At 36.4% G+C, this 25,777-nt stretch overlaps 1 protein-coding gene across 5 annotated transcripts in view; it reads right to left on the reverse strand.

Moving 5' to 3' along the window:
• The window catches only part of ARNTL2 (aryl hydrocarbon receptor nuclear translocator like 2), a 123,496-nt gene that overhangs the window by 60,692 nt on the left and 37,027 nt on the right, over positions 1-25,777 (reverse strand). For all 5 annotated transcript variants that reach the window (XR_004809870.2, XR_007406424.1, XM_049102584.1 and 2 more), the window contains exons 2-3: positions 16,221-16,371; positions 14,629-14,730 (exon numbers count right to left, since the gene is read on the reverse strand). Coding sequence is in view for 3 of the 5 variants with exons in the window: in XM_049102584.1 (XP_048958541.1) it covers positions 14,629-14,730; positions 16,221-16,371 (253 nt within the window). In the remaining 2 variants the exon portion in view is untranslated. The remainder of the gene's footprint in view (positions 1-14,628; positions 14,731-16,220; positions 16,372-25,777) is intronic.

Below are 25,777 nucleotides of genomic sequence, written 5' to 3' on the forward strand. Positions count from 1 at the left end.
ATAAAAGAATGAGGGAGGGGAGAACACTAATGAAAACTGCTGAAGATAATATTCCCCTCCCTCGCCAAACATTCACCCTTGGGTAATGCATTCCCGGAACAAAAGATGTACTTTTGAGTGAACTGGATGGAATTCAAATTATATGTATGTTCACATAAAATTCAGTTATGGACTCATACTTTGGTCCATTCATGAGTAATTTTTAGATTAAAATTTTATGCTTTTTAAAAAATATTTTTATTCATGAGAGACACAGAGACAGGCAGAGACACAGGAAGAGAGAAAAGCAGGCTCTCTGCAGGAGCCCGATGTGGGATTCGATCCCAGGATTCTGGGATCACGCCCTGAGCCAAAGGCAGATGCTTAACTGCTGAGCCACCCAGGTGTCCCTAAAATTTTATGATTAGAAGAATGTTCTAGTTATCCTCTTGCTAGAATTATCACCTCTCGTTTCTACCAGTATTACCCACTAGCACAGACAATAGCAGTGGACAGAGATGCCTGATTCCAGGAATGTACAGCAGATGGGGTGTTCTATCTCAGAGGTAGGAGTTAGAGACAGGTGAGAACAGGTGGTGGAGCAAGGCCACTGTGAGAACAATGAATAATGATTATAAGAGATAGGAAACTCAGAGGAAGGCAGAAATAGCTAGTTTTTGAATAAGGCACTTTACTTGAAGGAGATGCACGTGAAAAGATTTCTGGAGGATGGTATTAAGGAAAGGCCTATTTGCCAGAGGCTGGTCCTCTGCTTGACAAGTTAGCAGCAGGGAGCTTGCTCTTAATTCTATGTACTGTTAATTCCACTTTAACCCATGTCAGTGTTTTGTAAATCATATAAAAAACCAGAATAAGTGAAGATAAAGCAAAACTGAGATCTGGCCATGTTGCCAGATACAGAAAAATTTTTGCTGACATTGAGAATATGTTGAAACTGACAAAGAATTTATGATGAATTCCTAACAATCAGATGCTTTTCATAAGTAATTGTGATTTGTTTATAGCATGAATCAACTTTTCTCTGGTGCTTAAAGAAAATATTTTAAGAAAGAATCCCTCTAAGAAAAATTTAAAGGCACATTAAGACAAAATGTTATTCAAGTGGATAGAAAAGGTAACAGGTACTTGATAATCACCACTTATCAGAGCATAACAAATGAGACAGACCTAACATTCAGGAATCAATTCTGTCTTGACATCGCCTTTTACGTTGGCTAAAGGTTTGCATGGGCACCCTTTTCTACCCACCGTCTACCAATCTCAATGATTCAATGCACCTGATTCATTTTTACTTGTTGTTCACCATCTTCCATTCTACAAAAAAGCAGGATAAAATGTCAAACTATACAAAACAGCTTTTATGTAATTCTCAAAAGAAAATTAATGTGAGGTGAAGTACCATCATCCTAATTCCTAGTAAGTCTTTGGTTAGAAATGCTACCCTGAGCTCCTAATGACCGGAAATGAATATTACTGTCGACACAAGGAGTAGCTCTCCCAAGGCTGACAGGCACATCATCCCCATCACAGCAACAAAAACTATGTTAACTGACAGTAAACAATAACTGGTGCTTGGCTTAAAAAATATGTCATGCTAATTTCTGAGAAATATAATTTTCATATAAATAATACTGAATAAAGTAATTTTCAAAACAATTGCTGGCTTAACCAAATAGTTCATGGTGGCTGTATTAAAATAGCCTAAATGAATTGAGCATCTCAGATCTTTAAACAAAAGGAATTTATTTTGTCAATATTTTAATTAATATCATTGCAAACTGGAAAGTCCTCACTTGCCAGTAATATTAACAGTAGTATAGTCCCTAGCATAATATGCCAAATATATATATATATATATATATATATGCATGTGTGAATATATATATACATACATGTATGTGTATTTATTAAGAAATGTAGTTACTACCAGACCACTACTAAAGTTAAATAAACAGATGTGGACAAAATATGTTCCTCATTAAAAAATTATGCAGATTGAGTAGTATTTAAAAAAATATATAGGGATGCCTGGGTGGCTCAGTGGTTGAGTGTCTGCCTTTGGCTCAGGGAACGATCCCAGAGTCCCAGGATCGAGTTCTACATCGAGTTCCTTGGAGGGAGCCTGCTTTTCCCTCTGCCTAGGTCTCTGCCTCTCTCTCTCTCTCTCAAATAAATAAAATCTTTAAAAAAATAAAATAAAAATAAAAAATATAATTTTCAAATATATTTCCAAATGTATCAAAACAAAAAGATAGACTCTTAAGTATGGAGAAGAAACTGGTGGTCACCAAAGGGGAGGTAGCTGAGGAGATTGGCAAAATAGATGAAGGGAATTTGGAGGTAAGAATTCCAGTTATAAATAAGTCACAGGGATGAAAAGTACAGCAGAGGGAATATAGTCAATAATATCGTAATAACATCATAAGGTGACAAATGATGAGTACATTTATCATTGTAAGCATTGAGTACTGTGTAGAACTGTCAAATCACTATGTTGTACATGCAAATCTGATATAACCCTGTCAACTGAACTACAATAAGAAAAAAAACCCTCAAATGGTGAAAAGGATTTTAAAAACATTCAATAGAAAGTAATCCACACAAAAGCCAACCTCTCACACCACACACAAAACCAATATAAATATGATAGGGATCATGAAGAATGCCAAACAATAGAACAAAATAAACATTAAAACTGCAATTCCAGAACACTTCCCTAAAATTAAAAAAATCTTGAAATTATACATTGAAAATATACCAAAACCATTTCAGTAGGGCCAACCATGGGCCAGCCTCATATAATAGGTAAAACTCTTAAAAAAAAAAAATTAACAAGGCAAAAAGGCCAAGTCACCAATAAGGAAAAGAAAACAAGATCGTCACTAGATTTTTCAATAATTCTTAATGCCCAAAGAAAATAGTTTAACAAATTTAAGATACTCAAGGAAGGGAAATATGAGTCCAGGATTTTATAGCTATCCAAACTGACCTCCAACTACAAAACTGCAAACAAACTATTAACATTTGCCAAATTTCGGGGCACATTGATCCTATGAGCTCTTCCTAAAGAACCTATTAGAAAAGAACATTCAGACTACCAAAAAGACTGAGAGACAATAATATAAGAATCAGTGCTGATCATTACATATAAAGAAAAGAGAGAAAATTATGCAGGATTTTTTAAAATATATATTTAAAATATTTATTTCTGAATGCATCATTTTTTGAGGAGAGGGGACTTGAAAAACTCAGAGGAAAACACCTGTAATCTAACCTTGAAATAATCACAGTTAATATTTTAAGATTTTATTCATTTATTCATGAGAGACAGAGAAAGAGGCAGAGACACAGGCAGAGAGAGAAGCAGGACCCTGGGATTATGCCCTGAGTCAAAGGCAGACATCCCATCCTTCTCGTCTTTCTTAAACATGTGTCCCGATACATACAAAAAAAAAAAAAATCTTTGACTATTTAATTTAGATATGTATGTGTGTAGTCTATTTATGTAGGTGTGTGTTCCATCTATAAATAGAACATATATGTGAGGGACGCCTAGGTGGCACCCAGGGTGTGATCTGGAATCTCCGGATCGAGTCCCACATCCGGCTCCCTGCATGGAGCCTGCTTCTCCCTCTGCCTGTGTCTCTCATGAATAAATAAATAAAATCTTAAAGAATATATATATATATGAATGTATAATATATAGAATGTTATATAATAAAATTCAGATATTAGAGTATAAATTTTCATATCTTATCATATTCACTAAACACTGTAACATGAATATTTTCCCATAGCTTCAAATATTCTTGGGGAGCAGGATTTAACTGATTAAATAGCCCATAACTTAATCATTTCTATTATTGGATATTTCAATATTCTAATTTTTCAATATTAGAAATAATATGGCTAATACTATTATGGCACATGCATATTTGATTATTTTTCCTAGGATAAACCCTTAGAAATATAATTTTAGGGAAAACTATTTTAAGGCTTCTGATTCATCTTGTCAAATTTCCCTCTTGATGCAACAATTGATCCTTTTCTGAGCTGTGAAAAAAGCTGAACCTACCTTTGAACTATTTTATTTACTTGAGGTATTTTGAGTAATAGTTTCCTGCTTAAATAATAATCCATTCTATTTATAGAAAATTAATAAACTTTATAAAGAGATGCTTATAAATACTCCAAATAAAAAATGACCATTAAGATCAAAACTTAAGGGATGCTTTTCCTTCTGTCTAAAGAATAGCTTCATAGTTGTGGTACTTTGTCAAAAATATTTAATTCTCACATTTAAGAATCATGTAGTTGTTACCATCCCCACTTTACAGATAAAGGCAGTGATGCTGGGAAGGTTAACGACTGCCCAAGGTCATATACCTAAGAGGAGGCTAGATGAAGCTTATTCTGTGAAGGCTGGTATGCCTTCCACCTTGCCTCTCCTGTCACTGATCGTTGTCTGCTCTGTGATTGGTCTCTGAAGCAAAAGACCAGGTCAGATTAAGTTAGCTTCTTTTCTCTTTTCCCTTTTTAGCCAGACTTCATATTTAGGGAATAAAACAGAAAATAATTAAACAGGTGAACGATTTCCTTGCTAATGGTCTGGAACTATATATACATACACATCACCTCAATTTCAAAAGGTAAATTTTGGCTGTTTTAAATCATGCTTTTGCTTTGATTGCAGATGTTTTGGCAAATGAACACTGAACTTGCCTTCTTGGTGACAAACTTACTCTACTTATGAAATCCAAATATACTATTATTTAATGGTCCCTGGTAGAACAGAAAAAAGACATATGATCGTGTATCAGCCAAACAATTCATTTCCTGTTTGCAGCAAAATGTAGGTATTTAGTAAGTTCACTATCTGTATTTTTTCTCCACGCTGGCATTCGGCCTATAGTCATATTTTTACATAGGGATTTTAATAAACTTTCTGACATTAATAATTGTCACATTACTTAGACACACTTTCTTAGGGTAGCATCTTATACAACAGAAACATATTTTTTTCCAAAACACAGTGAAAGCTTTCCTTAACAACTAGTTTTACTGCATTTTGAATGAAATGTAGGCTTTCTCCCTAAATCAAAGACAAATGAAATTAGAAACAAATACAATCAAAATGTTCTACAGATTTGCTCCTTTTCATGCCTTCCTCTTTTTAAAACCCTCTTCCTTTGGTTTCTGAGATACTATTCCTATATCAGAGCCATGTCTTCTCACATTTGTGGTAGATTTCCCTCCTCCCTTTATAGTGTTTAGGCCTGAGTGTCACCAGAGTACATGCTCAGCCCCCAAGTCTTCCCACTCCATATATTTCCCCCAAGGACTGCATCCATGCTAATCACTGCAATGGCTTTCTGAAACGGTCACAGTCATATCAATGATATATGCATCTATATCTCCAGACAAGGCCTCAACCTTGAGTGCCAGAACCTCATATCCAAGTGCCCAGTTGGAGATCCCAGAAATAACCATGTTTTCATTGTGTCCAAAACTGAATTCACCATCTACCTCTTAATCTCAGTGTATGATACCATGCTCCGCATAGGTAACCAAGTCAGAAAATTTGAACATTTCCTGTATTCCTGCTTTCCTTAACCAACAATCAGCAATTCTCTTTTAAACGTATCATAATATGTCCTTCCCTTTCCATGCCCTGCTGTCCAGGACCATTCTCTTAGACCAATAGTCAGAAAACAATCCCTAGCAAGAACTTCTCAGCTATATTCTCTGCCTCTTGGGTTTTCCCCCTTCAGCACATCCTCCATGCTGTTTCCAGAGTGATTCTTTGAAAATGTAAGTCTGTACCACTTCATACCTGGTAGGATAGCTATATTCTTTTCAAAAATGGAAAATAACAAATGTCAGCAAGGATATGGAGAAACTGGATCTTTTGCACATTGCTGGTATGAGTGTAAAATGGTATAGCCAATGTTGAAAACAGTTTTGTCATTCCTCAAAAATTAAACATAGGATTATCATATGACCCAGCAATTTCCCCAGGTATATACTGGAAAGAATTTAAATCAAGGACTCAAACATACTTGTACATCAATGTTCATAAATAATAATAGCATTATTCGCAACAGCCAAAAGATAGGAACAACCTAAATGCCCACCAACAGGTGAATGGATAAATGGCAACTCCTGTGCAGAATACCCAACACCCCTTCCCTCCCAGGCATGTACCCTGCCTTGGCTCCAGCCATCACCCCTCCAAGGCACTCTCTGAACAGAGTCCTAGAACATACCTGTTTGTACCCACTTCAGCTATCCTACCAGGACACCCTCTGTACAAAGAGCTCAGGGGTCTCCTGGTCCACACACTGCTTCAGCTCCAGCCACTGCACTAGGGCACCCACTACAAATAGTGCCTCCAGAAATCCGAGCTTTACATGCACTTCAGGTGTCCTGTCAGGGTGCCCTCTGTGTGGAGAGCCCCCAGGATACTCTGAATAATGCCTGTGTAAGCTTCAAATATCTGGCCAAGGTTCCCTCTAGGTGTAGAGCTTTGAGATACACTGGCAGGCAGCCACCCTAGCTTTAGCTATCCTGCCAGAGCACCTGCTGCAGGGAGAACCCAGGGACAACACTGACCCTGTCTTACCAGGGTGCCCACTGTGTGGAGAGTCCTGGGACACCCAGCCCATGCCAGCCACATCTCCAGCCAGTGAAAGTCACCAAGCACATAAGATCTACATAGGGGATGACCATACATAAGAATATTCCTTCAAATTTAGAAGTAGAGGGATGCCTGGGTGGCTCAGTGGTTTAGCACCACCTTCAGCCCAGGGTGTGATCTAGAGTCTCCGGATCGAGTCCCACATTGGGCTCCCTGCATGGAGCCTGCTTCTCTCTCTGCCTCTGTCTCTGCCTCTCTCTCTCTGTGTCTCTCATGAATAAATAAAATCTTAAAAACAAATTTAGGAGTAGTTATTCTGCTTAACTCATAGAAACACACACAGGGGGATGCCTGGATGGCTCAGTGGTTGAGCGTCTGCTTTTGATTCAGGGTGTAATCCCAGGGTCCAGGATCAAGTCCCACACCAGGTTCCTGCAGAGAGCCTGCTTCTTCTGCCTATGTCTCTGCCTCTCATTCTGTCTCTTATGAATAAATCTTAAAAAAAAAAAAAAAACACACACACACTCACACCCACAGGAAGTCAAGCAAAATGGGGAAATAGAGAAATTTGTTCCAAAAGAAAGAATAAGACAAAACCTCAGAAAAAGGAGCTAAATGAAATAGAGATAATAATAAGCCTGCTAAAGAATTTATTTTTTTTAAGATTTTATTTATTTATTCATAAGAGACACACAGAGAGAGGCAGAGACACAGGCAGAGGGAGAAACAGGCTCCATGCAGGGAGCCGGACGTGGGACTCAATCCCAGGCCTCCAGGATCACACCCTGGGCTGAAGGCGGCGCTAAACCTCTGAGCCACCTGGGCTGCATCTGATAAAGAATTTAAAGTAACAATCATAAAGATGCTCACTAGGCTGGAGAGAAGAGTGAGCAAACTCAGTGAGACCTTCAATAAAGAGAGAGAAAATGTAAAAAAGAACCAATCAGAGGTGAAGAATACAATAACAAAAATACATTAGAGAGAATCAACAGATTAGAGGATGCAGACTATATCAGCGATCTGGAAGATAAGCTAATGAAAAGCACACAAGGTGAATGACAAAAAGAGAAATAATAATAAACAAATGAAGGTTGATTAAGGGATCAAGGGAAAAAACATTCTCATTGTTGGGGACCTAGAAGAAGCAGCAAGAGAAAAAGGGAAAAAACTTATCTGAAGAAATGATAGCTGAAAAATTCCCTAACGTATGGAAAGAAATAGATACCCAGGTTCAAGAAGCACAGAGTTCTACGTAAGATGAACCCAAGGAGGTCCAAACCAAGACACATAATTAAAATGTCAAAGGTTAAAGATAGATTTCGGGGTTCTGAGTTCAAGCCCCACATTGGGCACAGAGTCTACTTAAAAAATAGAGATTCTCAAAGGCAGTAAGAGAAAAGCAAAAAGTTACCTAAAAGAAAAACCCTATAAGGCTATCAGCTGAGTTTTCAGCAGAAACTTTGCAGGCCAAAAGAAAGTGGCATGATATATTCAAAGTACTGATGGAAAAAACCTACAACCAACATTACTCTACCTGGCAAGGTTATTGTTCAGAATTGAAGTTCCCCCAAAAGTAATTCTATTACACTAAACTAGCCTTACAAGAAATGTTGAAGGAACTTCTTTCAGTAGAAAAGAAATTGCCACAATTAGATGTTAGAAAATTATGAATAAAGATATACAACACAATATATGTATAACATGAAGGACAGGGTTAAATAAAGTTTTTTTGGGGGGGAGGGGAATGTGTTTTAACTTAAAGCCAAACATGATGCTACCAAAACTTATCAATCACAAAGACAGACAATAAGAAAAGAAGTACAAGAACTACAAAAACAACCAGGTAAAAATAATGAAATGGCAATAAGTACATAACTAACAATAATTACTTATTTCTTTTAAGATTTTATTTATTTATTCATGAGAGGCACACAGAGAGAGGCAAAGACATAGGCAGAAGGAGAAGCAGGCTCCCTGCAAGGAGCCTGATGTGGGATTTGATCCTAGGACCCTGGGACCATGACCTGGGCCAAAGGCAGGCACTCAACCACTGAGCCACCCAGGTTCCCCCCCAATGATTATTTTAAATGTAAATGACCTACATGCTGTAATTGAAAGACAGGGTGGCAGAATGGATTTAAAAAAAAAATGCTGTCTACCAAAGACTCACCTCAGACCTAGAGAGACACATAGACAAAGTAAAAGCCTAGAAAAAAATATTCCATGCAAATGGAAGTGAGGGAAAAAATCTGGATCTGGAGTAGCAATACCTATATCAGACAAAATGGACTTTAAAACAAAGACTGTAACGAAAGTCAAAGAAGGCCATTATATAATGATAAAGGGATTGATCCAACAAGAGGACAGAATAATTGTAAATATCCATGCATCCAACACAGGAGCACCTAAATACATAAGGCAAACATTAATGAATATAGAAAAATTGACAATAATACAATAATGACAGAGGACTTTAACACACAATGGATCAATGGGTATTTCATCCAGGCAGAAAATCAATAAGGAAGCAGTGGCTTTGAACAACACGTTAGACCAGGTGGACTTAACACACATATACAGAACATTCCATCTTAAAGTAACAGAATACATTCTTTTTAAATGCAAATGAAACATTCTTCAGAACAGATCATATGTTAGGCCACAAAACAAGTCTCAATAGATTTAAGATTGAAATCTACCACAAATCTTTTCCAACCACAACAGTATGAAACTTAGAAATCAATCACTAAAAGATCCTAAAACCCCCACAAACTTGTGGAGGCTTAACAAGGAGTCAAAAAGAAATCAAAGAAAAAATTTAAAAACATATAGAGAAAAAAAAAAAAAAAACAGTCCAAAATCTTTGGGACATGGCAAAAACAGTTCTAGGAGGGAAATATGTAACAATACAAACCTAGCTCCAAAAACAAACCCTAGAAAAAAAGCTCAATCTAACCATACACCTAAAAGAACTAGAAAAAGAGAAACAAAGCCCAAAGAAGAAGGAAGGAAATAATTAAGTTTAGTGCAGAAATAAATGACACAGAGACAGACAGACAGAAAGAAAATAAGTCAATAAAATCAAGAACTGGTTCTTTGAAAAGATAAACAAAATTGATAAGCCCTTAGCCAGACTCATCAAGAAAAATATTAGGAACTAAATAAATAAAATTAAAAACTAAAGTGGAAAAGAACACCACAGAAATATGGAAGGATTATAAGAAAATACTACAACAATTATACAGCAAAAATTGGACAAGCTAGAAGAAATGGATAAATTCCTAGAAACATACAATCTTCTAAAACTGAATCAGGAGGAAATAGAATATCTGAACAGACCAATTACTAGTAATGAAATTGAATTGGTAATAAACAACCAGGGACACCTGGGTGGCTCAGTCATTTGAGCATCTGACTTCTGATTTCAGCTTAGGTCATGATCTCAGAGTTGTAAAATTGAGCCCCATGTTGAGCTCCATGCTGAGTGTGAAGCTTGCTTACGATTCTTTCTCCCCCGTCCTGTTCTTGTTGTTGTTGTTGTTGTTGTTCTTCTTCTTCTTCTTCTTCTTCTTCTTCATCAAACAAACAAATAAATAAATAAGCAAGCAAACAAGCAAGACCTGATGGATTCACAAGTGAATTCTAAACATTTACAGAAGAGTTAATACCTATTTCCTCAATCTAGTCCAAAAAAATCTAAAGAGAGTTTCTAGATACATTCTATGAGGCCAGCATTACCTTGATACCAAAAATCAGACACACACCAAAAAAAAAAAAAAAAAACAACCCACTATAAGCCAATATCTCTGATAAACATAGTTGCAAAAATCATCCACAAAATATTAGCAAACTACATTCAAGAACACATTAAAAAGATCATTCACATGATCAAGTGGGATTTATTCTGGGGATACAAGGATGGGTCAATATTTGCAAATCAATCAACATGATATACCATATCAACAAAATGAAGGATAAAAATCATATGATCTTCCTGGGGTGCCTGGGTGGCTCAGTCAGTTAAGCATCTGATTATTGGTTTCCACTCAGGTCATTATCTCAGGGTCGAGGGATTGAGCCACATATGCTCCCCGCTTACTAGGCAATCTCCCTCTCCCTCTGCTCATGCTCTCTAAAATAAATCTTTTTTTTTTTAAATCATATGATCTTCTCAGTAGACACAGAAAAAGTATTTGACAAAATTAGACAACCATTCATGATAAAAACTCTCAACAAAGCAGGATTAGAGGGAACATACCTCAACACAATACAGGCCATGTATGAAAAACCACAGCCAACATCATACTCAGTAGTGAAGGACTAAGAACTTTTCTTCTATGAGGAATACCATAAGGATGTCCACTCACCACTTTTATTCAACATGGTATTGGAAGTCCTAGTCACAGTAATCAGACTAAAAAAAGAAATGAGGCAATCATATTGGTAAGGAGGAAGTGAAACTGTCACTATTTGCAGATGACATGATTCTACATATAGAAAACCCTAACGACTCCATCAAAAAACTACTAAAACTAATCAATTCAGTAGTTGCAGGATACAAAATATACCAAAATCCACTGCATTTTTATACACTAATAACAAGCTAGCAGAAAAAGATTTTACATGAACAGTCCCATTCACAAGAGTGCCCAAAAGTCTAAAATACCTAGGAGTAAACTTAACCAGGGAGGTGAGAGACCTCTGCTCTGAAAACTGTAAGACATTGATGAAAGAAACTCAAGATGACGTAAATAAATGTAAAAATATTCCATGTTCATGGAATAGGATATTGTTAAAATATCCATTCTACCCAAGGCAATCTAAAGATTCAATGCAATCCCTATCAAAATACCAAGAGCATTTTTCACAGAACTGTAACAAACAATCCTAAAATTGGTACAGAACCACAAAAGACTTCGAATAGCCAAAGTAATCTTGAAAAAGAACAAAACTGGAGGTATCATAGTTTCAAGATAAACTACAAAGCTATAATAATCAAGATAGTATGGGACTAGCACAAAAGCAGATACAGATCAATGGGATAAAGAGCCCAGAAATAAACCCACCATTATATGGTTAATTATCTATGACAAAGGAGGCAGGAATATGCAATGGGGAAAAGAAAGTCTATTCAACCAATGGTTCTGGGGAAACTGGACCACTTTCTATCACCATTCACAAAAATAAACTCAAAATGGATTAAAGACCTATATGTGAGAACTGAAACCATAACAATTCTAGAAGAGTAATAAGGCAGTAATTTCTCTGATATTTGCTGTAACAATATTTTTTTAGATATATCTCCTAAGACAAGGAAAACAAAAGCAAAAATAAACTATCAGACCAACATCAAGATAAAAAGCCTTTGTCAGCAAAGGAAACCAACAATTTAACAAGGCAACCTACTAAATGGGAGAAGCTATTTGCAAGTGACATATCTAATAAGGGGTTAATATCCAAAATAAAAAGGAATTTATACAATTCAATGCCCAAAAAAACCAAACACTCTGATTTAAAAATGGGCAGAGGACCTGAATAGACATTTTTCAAAAGACATACAGATGATCCACAGACACATGATAAGATGCTAATCACTAATCACCAGGGAAAGGCAAATCAAAACCACAATGAGATAACACTTTTCACTTGTAAGAATAATTAAAAACAAAAAGATGAGAAATAACAAGTATTGGCGAGGATGTAGAGAACATGGAACCCTCATGCACTGTGGTGGCAATATAAATTGGTACAGCCACTGTGAAAAGCAGTATAGAGTTTCCTCCCAAAAATTTAAAACAGAAATACCATATGATCCAATAATTTCACTACTGAGTAGTTACCCAATAAAATCAAAACACTAATTTGAAAAGATTCATGCATCTCTGTGTTTATTGCAACATTATTTACAACAGCCAAGATATGGAAGCAACCTAGGTGTCCATCAGTAGACAAATGGATAAAGAAGTAGTATACACACACACACACACACACACACACACACACACAGAATATTAGAGAGTCATATAGAAGATGAGATCTTGCCATTTGCAGCAACATGGATGGACCAAGAGGGTATTGTGCTAAGTGAAAATTTCAGACTGAGAAAGACAAATACCACATGATTTCACTCGTGTGGCATCTAAAAAACAAAACAAATGAGTAAACAAAAAGCAGAATCAGACCTATAGATGCAAAGAATTAATGGCTTCCAGAAGGAAGGAGGGTGGGGGTGGGCAAAATGGGTGAAGGGGTATGGGAGTTACAGGTTTCCACTTACAGACTGAATAAGTCATGGGAATAGAAGGCACAGCATAGGGAATACTGTCAATGATACAGTAATTGCATTATATGGTGACTGTAGCTATGTGGTGAGCATAGCATAATGTATAGAGAAGAGAAGTCTGACTATGTTGTACACTTGATACTAATGTAACATTGTTACAAAGGTGTGGTACATACATACAATGGAATATTAGCCATAAAAAGAATGAAATTCTGATATATGCTATAACATACATGAAATTTCAAAATACAACATTAAGTGAAATAAGCCAGACACAAAAGGATAAACACCGCATGAGTCTACTTATATAAAATATCTAGAATAGGCAAAATCATGGAGCTAGAAAATAGGCCACAGGTTATCAAGGACTGAAGGAGATGAAGTATGGAGTTTTATTATTTAATGCACAGTTTCTAGTTGGGGTAATAAAGTAGTTTTGGAAGTAGGAAGTAGTAATGATTGTACAACATTGTGACTGTAACCAATGCCACTGAATTGTACATTAAAAATGGTTGAGGGATGCCTGAGTGGCTCAGTGGTTGAGTGTCTGCCTTTGGCTCAGGGTGTGATCCTGGGATCGAGCTCCCCCATTGTGCTCCCCGCAAGGAGTGTGCTTCTCCCTCTGCCTATGTCTCTGCCTCTCTCTCTGTCTCTCATGAATAAATAAATAAAATATTTTTAAATGGTTGAAATGGCAATTTTTATGTTATATATACTTTAGCAAATAAAAAAAGCTCAAAGGCCCACAATTTTTCTTTAAACATAATTTGATCAAGTCCTCTCATGCTTAAAATCCTTCTGTTTTCCTGACTGCATGCAGATAATCTCTACATTCTTTAGTTCAACAGATCTCTTTGACCTAGTCCATGTTTATCTCCCAAGTCTCATGGATCACCCACCTATGTATGTCCTCTGCTGTATTGTGCCAGCCACTTGTTTCCTGATTAGCAGAGTGCTATTTCATATTTCATGCCCTATGCCTCTGCAGTCTTTCCTTCTACCTAAAAATACCTCCTCTATTCCTGCTCTGAATAACTTACTTCCATTCTTCATTTAAAACTTAGTTTCAGTTGATCTCTGCAGGAAACTGTCCTTTCCTCCTTATCTCAATCTTATTTAAATGCCCAACTGTCTTTGTTGCCACAGTACCCAAGGTGTGTATTATGGCAGTCATCATAATGTTTAATAATTATCTGTATCTTCCTAAGTTGTACATGTTTCTTTAGTCTTATCTGTCTTATCTCCCTCTTAGTCCACTGGGTGTCACATAGTACTCAAGAAGTATTTAATGACTACATTCCAGGGAATCTTCATCAATGACCCTCTAAAAGAACCAGCTCTCCATTCAAAACCAAGAGTGCTGCAGAAATGGTAAACATTCTCATACATTCTTCTTTGTTTAAAAAGATACCCAATATTCTGAGGCTCCACCAGTGAAATCAACTTCATATCCACTGATTAGCTTTCATGCCCTGAGTCTCTGGGAAAGATGCTACAAAATCAGTATTTTGTAAAAACTCATAAAATACTTTGACATCCATCATTTCATTAGTGGAATGAAAAATGGTGAAATGACAGAAGGATTGGGGCAAAACAGAGAAGCTCTAAGGTAGATAATGAGCAAATCAGTGGGGTGTATAATATCTGTCTACTGCCATTATACACCTTCAAGGAGAAATTATATGTTGAATGGAAGTCCAGGACTTACCTGCTGCCACTAGTTGCTGATATTTCTATCCTTGTTGAAAGAAGATAGGTAAAAGGATTCTTGGAGAGCTTTTCCACCATTTTTTCTGTCATGATTCCCGACCTGGAAGGAAGGAGGTCTTAGGTCACCCCTACCCATACATGTTGGGAAATGGACAGCATGATTCTCCTTATGTGCTAGAAGTACCCTATTCTGTTCAGGTGCAGAGAGATAGGAGGCAGGGTGTAATGAAGAAAGCACCACACTAACAATCAGGCATCCTAACTAGTTGTGTAATGTTAGGTAAGCCACTTGATATTTTTGCTTCCCAGCTTCCTCATTTTCTAAAATGTGGGCAATTGGTTAATCTTCAGTGCTGTCTTTTCCCAAAAAATCTTTATCTGTCACTACTTTGGATGTTTCTATTACTTCCCCTACCACTGAAACCATTTTCCCATTCACTCCCAAACCATGTAAGGTCTCAACCATGCCCCCTATGTGGCATAAAACTGCTACCTCTAGTACTCACTGCTCCACTTCAATAGCCACAATCTTACTTAAATGCTAAGAAATAACAACGGTGCTTATGATTCTGAAGAAAAAGAAGGACTTAAAATCACTTTCAGCTTGAGCTGAATAGGGACTCTAAACTGATAATTTAGGATGTAAAACAGCAAACGGTTCTAGACAATCACTTAGTCAGTTGTAGTTATTTATGACTATTCACCTTAATGGAAGAGTCTAAGAGAATACAGACAACCCTAAACAGTAGACAACCTTCAAATCATTTATATGTGACTTGGGTAGTACATTGGTACTTACACTTGAATAACACTGATTTTGCTGTCTTCGGAGTTTTAGCTAAATTATAAAGTATATTGGGGAGAAGAGATTTAAAAAGAGCTGGTTTATTTCATTATGTCCTCACCATGTCCACCTATGCAAAATTTTTCCCTTCATTCTTGGAGAACTACCATCAACTTTCATATTTATGTAAAATACTAGCCTAAAATGGATTGCTCTGGATTGTAATATTTACTTTGTCTTAACATTTTCATTATATGAACTCTGGCATTGGGGAGTTTATTAAAGAATATTTGGGGCTGCAAGCTGCATTAAACAACAAAAATAAACAAGGAGATGGCAAGTATCCTCAACACTGACTTTATTATTTACCTGGCTTAATGAACATGGAAAACAAGAGTTTTATATGATTTAACTGGCCACAGCTGATCAAGGGTTGGTTTTCATATAAATGATGAATAAGAAAAAGCAACATGGTATTTAGCATTTTAGCAAAACATGCAGGAAGATGTTTTCCTCATGGTTAAGCAATTCAATTAAGAAGCAATTGCTGTGACCATAAATTTTAAGCAAATTAACCTTATGTTCCTTTATCTTTCAGACTCCAGCTGACCCCTCTAGATATCTAATAAGCTTCAAAGCTGGATGGAAAAGTTACAGATTAGTCAGGGACAAGTAGCAGTTGGGTAGGTAAATAATCGCCCCTATCCAAATATTACCATGTAACTGAAAATAATTATTTAAATTTGATTTAAATGATTTCCTTAGAATGAAAGATTTCATGGGGTTAGAGGAATAAATTCACTTACTGGGATGGGTCTGAATCACTTCCTTTTCGTTTTCTTGGGAACTCTATCACATGGGGGCTGAGGGATCCAAGAGCTGTTGGTTTTGTCCATTGGCTCATATGACTGGAAATCACAGGAGAAATGCACTGGTTCTCATCTATCAGTATCCTGTCTATGAGAGATAAAGCATAATAGGATATCTATTTTTAACATTAACTTTTACTTTATATATATCCCTCCACATGTTCTAAATGGTTTTTCTATCTTGATATTTTAAAAATATCAACTAAATTACAACATAGAATGAAAGACAAACTATGTACACTCAAATACTAGAAATGTATTTACTAGTCCATATTTTAAAGCTGACTTCCCTCATTGAATTGTAAAAGAATTGTAGAAAATAGGGAAAACACAAAAAAATAGAAAGGGAAATCAAATGTCACCAACTGATGCTATCATTTAGAGATATTTCCCTTTGGAATTTCTTCCATAGTTGTTATTAAATTCATTGAAATCATAGTGTACAGGGACGCCTGGGTGGCTCAGCGGTTAAGCACCTGGCTTCAGTCCAGGGCATGATCCTGGAGTCTCTGGATCGAGTCCCACATCGGGCTCCCTGCATGGCGTCTGCTTCTCTCTGCCTGTCTCTCATGAATAAATAAATAAAATCTTTGAAAAAAAAAAGAAATCATAGTGTACAGTATATTCTACTTTAGTTACAAATCATTGTGGTAATGTTATAGTGCTATTACAAATTCTTTATAAGGGATTCTAATGGCTGTACAATATACCATCATGTAGATGTGTCATAGCTAAACATTCTTTAAGATTTTATTCACTCATTCATTGAGAGTGTGCAAGTGCATAAGCAGGGAGGAAGGGCAGAAGGAGGGCAGTCCCAAGCAGGCTCTCCACTTAGTGTGGAGTTGGTGAAGGGACTCAAGATCATAACCTGAGCAGAAATCAAGAGTTGGCTGCTTAACCGACTGAGCCACCAGGGTGCCGTGCTACTTAAATATTCTTCTATTATTACAATCTATGTTTGTTCTAACTATCACAAATATGTACTGTGGTACATAAAGCTTGCTTGGTTAGCATCCCAGAATAGCATCAAAAGATGTGGATATTTTTAACCCTAAGTTGCAAAATACGATAATAAAATCCTTTTTGTATAAAGTGTGATTTATTAAATGTTTTATGAAATATAAAAATCAGAGTAGCCTATAGTCTAAAAGTGGGCCTCCCTGTCCATGATGACTCAACTGATCCACCCAGGTGCCCCAATTTTAATCTGTATTTTTAAAAAAGATTTTATTTATTCATGAGAGAGACAGAGAGACAGAGGCGGAGGGAGAAGCAGGCTCTATGCAGGGAGCCTGATGTGAGACTTGATCCCGGGACTCCAGGATCACGCCCTGGGCTGAAAGCAGGTGCTAAACCTCTGAGCCACCTGGGGATCCCCCTAATCTGTATTTTAAGAAACTAGAAAAAGATCAGTAAAATAAATTCAAAGAATTCAAAGAAAAGAAATCACTAATACCAGAAGTGTTGAAATACAATACAAACAAGTGCATATCAAAAAGCTAAACATAGATTCTTCTAAAACACTGAAAATTGTAATAACTCTGGCAAAACTTTTTAAGAAAAAAAGATGACATAAATAAATATGAATGAACATGGGGTTATAATTTTAGATGTTCTAGAGATTTCAAAGACAGTAAAAATCTCATGAACAACATTCTAAATATTTGAAATTTTAGATGAATCCAAAAATTCTAGAGAATTTTAACAGAAACTGAAGCAAAAAGAAATAAAGACCTGAATATCACCATATTCTTTCTTATGCAACTATTCCAACATATACTAAAAAAGAAATACATTGGCCCCAAGTCCTTTTTTATGAGGCTTCCATAATTTCGAAATTAAAACCTGACAATGGCAGTATAATAAAAGAAAACTATAGGCCTCTCTCATTTGTGAACAAAGATACAAAAATATTAGGAAAATTCAGAAATGTATACAAAGAGTCACCCATCATGACCAAGATAGTTTAATTCCAGGAATCCAAGACTGGTTTAATATCAGTAAATAAATTAATATAATTTCTAACTAATGGGAAAAGGTGATCATTTCAATAAATATAGAAATATTAATGAGGAAGTATGGAAAGCATTCTATTTATAATCAGAAACAAGGACACCTTTTATTACTACCCCTTTTCAACACTATAGTAGAGGACTTGCCAGTGGAGTATGAAAGAAAAAAAGATATTAGATATAAGAATTGGGAAGGAAGAAAATTGTTTTTTGCTGTTACTGAGAAATAATATAGAAAATCCAAAATAATCAACAGATTATTAAAATTAGAAAGTATAGCATGTTGGCTGTATATAAAGTCAATATATAAAAATCAATTGTCTTTCTATTCACTAGTAACAAACACTAAGAAAATTTTCAAGGGGTGCCTGGGTGGCTCAGTCAATTAAGCATCTGCCTTCGGCTCAGGTCATGATCCCAGCGCCTGGGGATCGAGCCCCATGTCCGGCTCCCTGCTCAGCAGTGCGTTTGCTTCTCCCTCTCCCTCTCCTCTTCCCCTGCTCATACTTGTTCTGTGTCTCTCTCAAATTAAGAAACTCTTAAAAAAAAAAAGATACAATTTACAATAATCTCAAAAAATAGAGTATCCAAAGAATAAATATAATAAAAGTATATAAGATCTTTATTAATTATAAAATTTTATATAAACATTAAAAAAGATCTAAGTAAATGGAAAGATAGGCCATTGCTAATGGAATAGAGGCCTCAATATCATAAAGACGCCAATTTTCCTAAAATAGATATGTAATCCAATTCCTCTCAAAAAATTTTTTTTCTGGTAGAACTTCACAAATAACATAAAATGCACATGGAAGTACAATGGGTCATGAATAGCCAAGGAAAGGTGAGAGGACTTGCTTTATCAGATATCAGGACATTACAAAGCCATATAATACAGTGTGGTATTCTTGTGGGGACAGAAAAACCAAAGGAAAAGTAGACGGGGCCCAGACACGTATATGTGGACACCTGCTAAACGTCTGAAGTGGAATTTCAGATCAATGTGGGGAAAACAGCTTTTTAATAATTGGTCCTGGGCCAACTGGCTTTCTGTACAGAAAAGAAGAAAATTGAACCCCCTACCTTATACCAAATATAAAAACCAATTCCAGCTGGAGTGAAGTCCTAAATGTAAAAGGTAGAAATGTAACAGAGAAGATTCTAGAGGAGACAATTTCTTCATTATATTGGTGGAGAAAGAACTTTCCAAAACATAAAAAGTAGAAATAATAAAGGAAAGATTGAACAATACAATCTTAAAATTAAGTTAATGTTGACTAAAAGACACCACAAAGAAAATGAAACCACAAGTCAGTCACAAACTGGGAAAAGATATTTGTTACACATATAAACAAAAGATTAATACCTAGACCATATAAAGAATGCCTTTGCATCAATAAGAAAAAGACCAACCCAATAGAAAACTGGATAAAAGACACCAGGCACCCTACAAAAGAATTTCAACAGTCAATACGCAAATGAAAAGATACTCAATCTCAAAAAAAAAAAAAGATAATCTCATTAGTAATTAGGATGATCCAAAGTAAACTCTAGTGACATATCCATACCATGGATACAAAGTTTGAGGACACCAAGTGTGAGTGAAGATGTAAAGGAATGAGAAGTTTATGCTGTACTGGTGGGAACGTAAAGTGCTCCAATCACTTTGGAAGCTATTTCCGTATTACCTAATAAAGTTGAATATTGCATATATGATTCAGCATTCCAGTCCCAGGTACATAGAGAAACTCCATGCATATTAGACACGTGCCAGAAATGCATTAGCAGCACTGCTTGTAACTGAACAGCAAAAATAAAAATCGGAGAAAACTGGAAACTAAATTTCCTTCAACAGACGGATGGTTTAATTACTAAATGAAATACTAATGGCAGTAACAATGAATAAAGTACTGATATCAACACGGGTGAATCTCAAACTAGTGATTCTGGGCAAAAAAAAGTCACAGCTAAAAACATACAGCATGTTTTTAATTTTTATTGTTTTGAGGATTTTATTTGACAGAGAAGGCGCACAAACAGAGAAGAGGGGCAGAGGGAGAAGCAGGCTCCCCACTGAGCAGGGAGCTCAAAGTGGGGCTCGATCCCGGGACCCCGGGATTATGACCTGAGCTGAAGGCAGATGCTTAGCCGACTGAACCACCCAGGTGCCCTGTTTATTTTTAATTAAAAACATTTTTCTTTGAGAGACTGCAACAGGTGTACAAGAGCAAGGAGGGAGGGGCAGAGGGAGAGAAAATTCTAAGCAGGCTCTACACCCAGTGTAGCCCGACAGGAGGCTTGATCCCATGACCTCAGATCATGACCTGAGCAGAAATCTACAGTCCCAGGTTTAACCAACTGAGCCGCCCAGGAACCCCACAGCATGTTTAAAAAAAAAATAGAGAAAGTTCAAAAGTAAAACTAATATATATATATATATATATATATATATATATATATATATATATTTTACCAATATCAATAGAGCTTGCCACACCATACAGAAAAGCAAAGTCAGAATTCTCTTTGGGAGAAGAAAAGCTACATCTGGATGCCATCAGTGATGGACACACAGGGGCTTCTAAGAAATTCATGTTCTAAGTCTTAACCCAGGTGTGAGTTCACAAATCTTTAAAATTCTTTAACATACACATAGGATTTTTACAATCTTCTGTAAGTTACAGTACATTTCACAATAAAGAAGTGGGGAGAATAATTCTATCAATGATTATTGACCACTTGGGAATTAAGTTTCTGATTTATGGAACTTGAAAACTTCTAGGCTTGGACTCTCTTAATTGGAACAATTCAGGATTACCAGACAACATGAGATTAATTCCAATTTCAGTTTGCAGACTTCAATCCAGTGGATTTTGAGTGACAGAGCAGTATCTGTCTCCACAGAAAAATGTGGGGAATTTCTTACAATAAATCACAAACCAATAGGAAAAATACAACACTAAACCATAGTTCACCCTGGTATATATAATACCAGACCCTCCCACCCACCTCCAATCCTCCAACATACTCAAGCAAGCACACTGTTTCCCTGTTATAAGTTCAAAACAAAAATAAAGAATTTTCTGCCTCTCATTTTAGGAAGCATGATCTCCACATTTCAATCCTACTTCCTAACCTTTAAAATAATTAATGGACCGTCTTTAGGCTGCCAAAATAATGTTCTTTTCACAAAATCAAAACCTAAAGCTCTAAGGGTCTTTATTTGTATGTTCCCTAGTGAGTATGGGAGTACTGCCCCATAATTAGCTATGTTCCATCAAGTTTAAGTTTGCTATGTCAGTAGAAGTATATTCAAAGCAGAGGGCTTTCTGTAAACAAAAGGAAATATGGGTTAGTGGGACTAATTAGTTCTGGATGAAAAGATCTGTTCTTTGGAAACAATTCAGCCTTCATGTAGTAGATTTTTGTTAGAAGGTGACTCATAAAGAGTGAAGATTTCATTTTTAATCTTCCAATTTACTTTCAGCCTCCACATACTCTTATTTAGATGAGACCATGTGTTAGGAATTGAAAGTTAATTCTGCTTTTCTACAACTCATTTTGAAGGGATATGCTTCGATATTTTGATATTGTCTTTCCTCACCAAATTGTCACTTCTCAATGGTGAAGATAATACATGTTATTTTTTTTTCCAGAAAAATAGCATTTAGTTTATTTATACATTTCTATAATACTATTTTCCTACTTTTAGAAAATACTAATATTATTTTATACCATTACTTTTTATATATTTTATATATATATTTTTTATACTTTATACTAATACTATTTTTAAATACTAATACTATTTTTAATAGTATTTTTTTAAGATTTTTTTTAATTTTTATTTATTTATGATAGTCACACACAGAGAGAGAGAGAGAGAGAGAGAGGCAGAGACATAGGCAGAGGGAGAAGCAGGCTCCATGCACTGGGAGCCCGACGTGGGATTCGATCCCGGGTCTCCAGGATCGCGCCCTGGGCCAAAGGCAGGCACTAAACCGCTGCACCACCCAGTATTTTATACTATATTCCTACTTTTAAAAAAGTTTATATGCATATAGTTGACATGCAATATTACATTAGTTTCAGGTGCACAACATCGTAACTCAACATCTCTATACGTCATGCTCTGCTCACTCTAAGTGTAGCTACCATCTTTCACCACACAATGCTATTATAATATCATTGACTATATTCCCTATGCTGTACCTTTTATTCCTATTACTTATTCACTCCAAAATTGGAAGCCTGTATCTCCACTCTTCTTTACCCATTTTGCCTTCCAACTGCCTTCTCTCTGGCAACCATCAGTTTGTTCTCTGTAATTATAGGTCTGGTTTTGCTTTTTGTTTATTCACTTATTTTGTTTTTTAGATCCACATAAGTGAAATTGTATAGTATTTATCATTCTCAATCTGACTTATTTCACTTATCATAGTATCTCTACGTCCGTCAATGCTGTTGGCAAGATCTCATCCTTTTCTTTATGGCTGTGTGTATACAAATATATATCACATCTTGATGAATATATATATATTGAAAAATATACATTCTTCAATATATTCTTATATATATGAATATATATATTCATCACATATATATACATTATATACATATACTATATATTGTGACTATATATATATATATATATATTTTTTTTTTTTTTTTTTTTTTTATTGGTGTTCAATTTACTAACATACAGAATAACACCCAGTGCCCGTCACCCATTCACTCCCACCCCCCGCCCTCCTCCCCTTCTACCACCCCTAGTTCGTTTCCCAGAGTTAGCAGTCTTTATGTTCTGTCTCCCTTTCTGATGTTTCCCACACATTTCTTCTCCCTTCCCTTATTTTCCCTTTCACTATTATTTATATTCCCCAAATGAATGAGAACATATAATGTTTGTCCTTCTCCGACTGACTTACTTCACTCAGCATAATACCCTCCAGTTCCATCCACGTTGAAGCAAATGGTGGGTATTTGTCATTTCTAATAGCTGAGTAATATTCCATTGTATACATAAACCACATCTTGTTTATCCATTCATCTTTCGTTGGACACCGAGGCTCCTTCCACAGTTTGGCTATCGTGGCCATTGCTGCTAGAAACATCGGGGTGCAGGTGTCCCGGCGTTTCATTGCATTTGTATCTTTGGGGTAAATCCCCAACAGTGCAATTGCTGGGTCGTAGGGCAGGTATATTTTTAACTGTTTGAGGAACCTCCACACAGTTTTCCAGAGTGGCTGCACCAGTTCACATTCCCACCAACAGTGTAAGAGGGTTCCCTTTTCTCCACATCCTCTCCAACATTTGTTGTTTCCTGCCTTGTTAATTTTTCCCATTCTCACTGGTGTGAGGTGGTATCTCATTGTGGTTTTGATTTGTATTTCCCTGATGGCAAGTGATGCAGAGCATTTTCTCATGTGCATGTTGGCCATGTCTATGTCTTCTTCTGTGAGATTTCTGTTCATGTCTTTTGCCCATTTCATGATTGGATTGTTTGTTTCTTTGGTGTTGAGTTTAATAAGTTCTTTATAGATCTTGGAAACTAGCCCTTTATCTGATATGTCATTTGCAAATATCTTCTCCCATTCTGTAGGTTGTCTTTGAGTTTTGTTGACTGTATCCTTTGCTGTGCAAAAGCTTCTTATCTTGATGAAGTCCCAATAGTTCATTTTTGCTTTTGTTTCTTTTGCCTTCGTGGATGTATCTTGCAAGAAGTTACTATGGCCGAGTTCAAAAAGGGTGTTGCCTGTGTTCTTCTCTAGGATTTTGACGGAATCTTGTCTCACATTTAGATCTTTCATCCATTTTGAGTTTATCTTTGTGTATGGTGAAAGAGAGTGGTCTAGTTTCATTCTTCTGCATGTGGATGTCCAATTTTCCCAGCACCATTTATTGAAGAGACTGTCTTTCTTCCAATGGATAGTCTTTCCTCCTTTATCGAATATTAGTTGCCCATAAAGTTCAGGGTCCACTTCTGGATTCTCTATTCTGTTCCACTGATCTATGTGTCTGTTTTTGTGCCAGTACCACACTGTCTTGATGACCACAGCTTTGTAGTACAACCTGAAATCTGGCATTGTGATGCCCCCAGATATGGTTTTCTTTTTTAAAATTCCCCTGGCTATTCGGGGTCTTTTCTGATTCCACACAAATCTTAAAATAATTTGTTCTAACTCTCTGAAGAAAGTCCATGGTATTTTGATAGGGATTGCATTAAACGTGTATATTGCCCTGGGTAACATTGACATTTTCACAATATTAATTCTGCCAATCCATGAGCATGGAATATTTTTCCATCTCTTTGTGTCTTCCTCAATTTCTTTCAGAAGTGTTCTATAGTTTTGAGGGTATAGATCCTTTACATCTTTGGTGAGGTTTATTCCTAGGTATCTTATGCTTTTGGGTGCAATTGTAAATGGGATTGACTCCTTAATTTCTCTTTCTTCAGTCTCATTGTTAGTGTATAGAAATGCCACTGACTTCTGGGCATTGATTTTGTATCCTGCCACGCTACCGAATTGCTGTATGAGTTCTAGCAATCTTGGGGTGGAGACTTTTGGGTTTTCTATGTAGAGTATCATGTCATCGGCGAAGAGGGAGAGTTTGACTTCTTCTTTGCCAATTTGAATGCCTTTAATGTCTTTTTGTTGTCTGATTGCTGAGGCTAGGACTTCCAGTACTATGTTGAATAGCAGTGGTGAGAGTGGACATCCCTGTCTTGTTCCTGATCTTAGGGGAAAGGCTCCCAGTGCTTCCCCATTGAGAATGATATTTGCTGTGGGCTTTTCATAGATGGCTTTTAAAATGTCGAGGAATGTTCCCTCTATCCCTACACTCTGAAGAGTTTTGATCAGGAATGGATGCTGTATTTTGTCAAATGCTTTCTCTGCATCCAATGAGAGGATCATATGGTTCTTGGTTTTTCTCTTGCTGATATGATGAATCACATTGATTGTTTTACGGGTGTTGAACCAGCCTTGTGTCCCAGGGATAAATCCTACTTGGTCATGGTGAATAATTGTCTTAATGTACTGTTGGATCCTATTGGCCAGTATCTTGTTGAGAATTTTTGCATCCATGTTCATCAGGGATATTGGTCTGTAATTCTCCTTTTTGGCGGGGTCTTTGTCTGGCTTTGGAATTAAGGTGATGCTGGCTTCATAGAACGAATTTGGAAGTACTCCATCTCTTTCTATCTTTCCAAACAGCTTTAGGAGAATAGGTATGATTTCTTCTTTAAACGTTTGATAAAATTCTCCTGGGAAGCCATCTGGCCCTGGACTCTTGTGTCTTGGGAGGTTTTTGATGACTGCTTCAATTTCCTCCCTGGTTATTGGCCTGTTCAGGTTTTCTATTTCTTCCTGTTCCAGTTTTGGTAGTTTGTGGCTTTCCAGGAATGCGTCCATTTCTTCTAGATTGCCTAATTTATTGGCGTATAGCTGTTCATAATATGTTTTTAAAATCGTTTGT

The sequence above is a fragment of the Canis lupus genome, chromosome 27 (genome assembly GCF_003254725.2).
Source record: "Canis lupus dingo isolate Sandy chromosome 27, ASM325472v2, whole genome shotgun sequence".
Taxonomy (NCBI): domain Eukaryota; kingdom Metazoa; phylum Chordata; class Mammalia; order Carnivora; family Canidae; genus Canis; species Canis lupus.